This window comes from Manacus vitellinus, unplaced genomic scaffold, assembly GCF_001715985.3.
Source record: "Manacus vitellinus isolate BGI_N305 unplaced genomic scaffold, ASM171598v3 scaffold_78_pilon, whole genome shotgun sequence".
Lineage (NCBI taxonomy): Eukaryota > Metazoa > Chordata > Aves > Passeriformes > Pipridae > Manacus > Manacus vitellinus.
The window spans coordinates 602165-603901 of record NW_021940807.1 but is presented as its reverse complement, the minus strand read 5'-3'; the positions used below and the strand labels follow the sequence as shown (position 1 = coordinate 603901).

The following is a 1737-nucleotide window of genomic DNA, read 5'->3' as shown; positions in this document are numbered from 1 at the left end:
TGGCAGCAATTCCACACTCCAGAACGCACCTGGGAGTGGGGTAGAAGCAATTCCTCGCTCCAAAACACATCCTGGAGCGGGGTGAGGATTAGCAGCATCTCCACACCCAAAAACACATCTTGGAGTGAGGTAGCAGCAATTCCATATCCCAAAATATGTCTTGGAGTGGGGTTGGCAGCAATTCCACACCCCAAAGCACATCTTGGAATGGGGTTGGCAGCAATTCCACACCCTAGAACACCTCTTGGAGGGGGGTGAGGATTAGCAGCATCTCCACACCCAAAAACACCTCTTGGAATGGGGGGTAGCAGTAATTCCACATCCCAAAACACATCTTGGAGTGGGGGTAGCAGCAATTCCACATCCCAAAACACCTCTTGGAGTGGGGGTAGCAGCAATTCCACACCCCAAAACACATCGTGGTGCCATCCCATGGAGTCAGGGGGTGTGGTGCCATCCCATGGAGTCAGGATGCCAAGTGCAGTGGGATGGGAGCTCATGGTGTCCCTCTGCCTGTCCCAGATGTTGTCACCTGCCTGGCTCTCGACCTCTGCGGCATCTACCTCATCTCTGGATCCCGGGACACCACCTGCATGGTGTGGCAGGTCCTGCAGCAGGTCAGGGGTTATCCAGGGGGGAGCTCATGGTGGGCACCGCCAGCAGGTCACTGATGTCCGTGTCCCCAACGCCAGGGTGGGTTTTCCAGCGGCTTGGCTCCCAAACCTGTGCAGGTCCTGTACGGCCACGACGCCGAGGTGACGTGCGTGGCCATCAGCACCGAGCTGGACATGGCGGTGTCGGGCTCCAAGGTGAGCTGGGGGTCACCCGGGGGGGGTGTTGCACCCCGGGTTTAGGGGAAGATTGATTGAGAAACATCCAAATCTTCGGGAGGTTCAATAACTTGAACACTGAGGTGGAAGAAGGTACTTGGCAAACTTGAAAACGACATCCAAAGTGAGACACTAAACCAAGTTTAACTTAGCAAAGTCAAACCTGGCCAACTTCAGCTTATCCAGGCAAAACAAGGCACTTACTAAGGCTTTGGCTGAAAGCTTTTAAGTCTGGCCGATGATATATTTTGAGAAGAAGAAGGGGGGAGAAGAAAGAGAGAGATAAAGAGAAAGGAAAAGGAGAGAGAAAAGTAAATAGTCCCCACCCGTGGATCCAGCCATGAGACCTTAGTGTTGCAGTTTTGGTGCCAAACTCATGGTTTGGTCTTGATCCACCAGGGGTGAGGGAAGCCCCCAAAACACAAAGTTCAGTGAGTTAAAATATGCTCAGGTTCAGGTGGGAACACCCAGGTTCCTCCCCTGGGTGGGGGGTTTCACACTGTGTGACATTGTGGATCACGGGGCACTTCGGGGGCCTTTGGTGGTTTATGACCCTTCTAAGACATGAGCAGCATAGTTGGGCCAGTTGTGCCCCATCAGAAGGGACGGAAACCTTCAGCCCTACCTGGGAATGTCCCCCCTGGCAGGGGTGTGTCACCCCTGAGCCAGCTGTGTGAGGGAGGACAGGGGCAGGACAGAAACCATCATCCCACCAGGATTGCTTCTTGTTGGCCTCTGCCCTTTTCTGGCTCAAAACCAGCTCTTGGGTGAACAAAGGTTGATTTGTCGTGGTCACCTGAAGGTGGAGATGAGGATGGAGGTGAAGGTGGAGATGAGGAAAGGGATGGAGATAGAGAATAGATAGAGAATAAAGAAGGGGATTGAAGTGGAGATGGGAAAGGGGATG

The 1737-nt window shown here is 53.5% G+C and overlaps 1 protein-coding gene across 1 annotated transcript in view; it reads left to right on the top strand.

Moving 5' to 3' along the window:
* Positions 1–1737, top strand: part of NBEAL2 (neurobeachin like 2) — a 47902-nt gene that overhangs the window by 43452 nt on the left and 2713 nt on the right. Inside the window, exons 24-26 of the mRNA XM_029964674.1 lie at positions 7–40; positions 523–617; positions 693–809. Of these exons, the coding sequence (XP_029820534.1) occupies positions 7–40; positions 523–617; positions 693–809 (246 nt within the window). The remainder of the gene's footprint in view (positions 1–6; positions 41–522; positions 618–692; positions 810–1737) is intronic.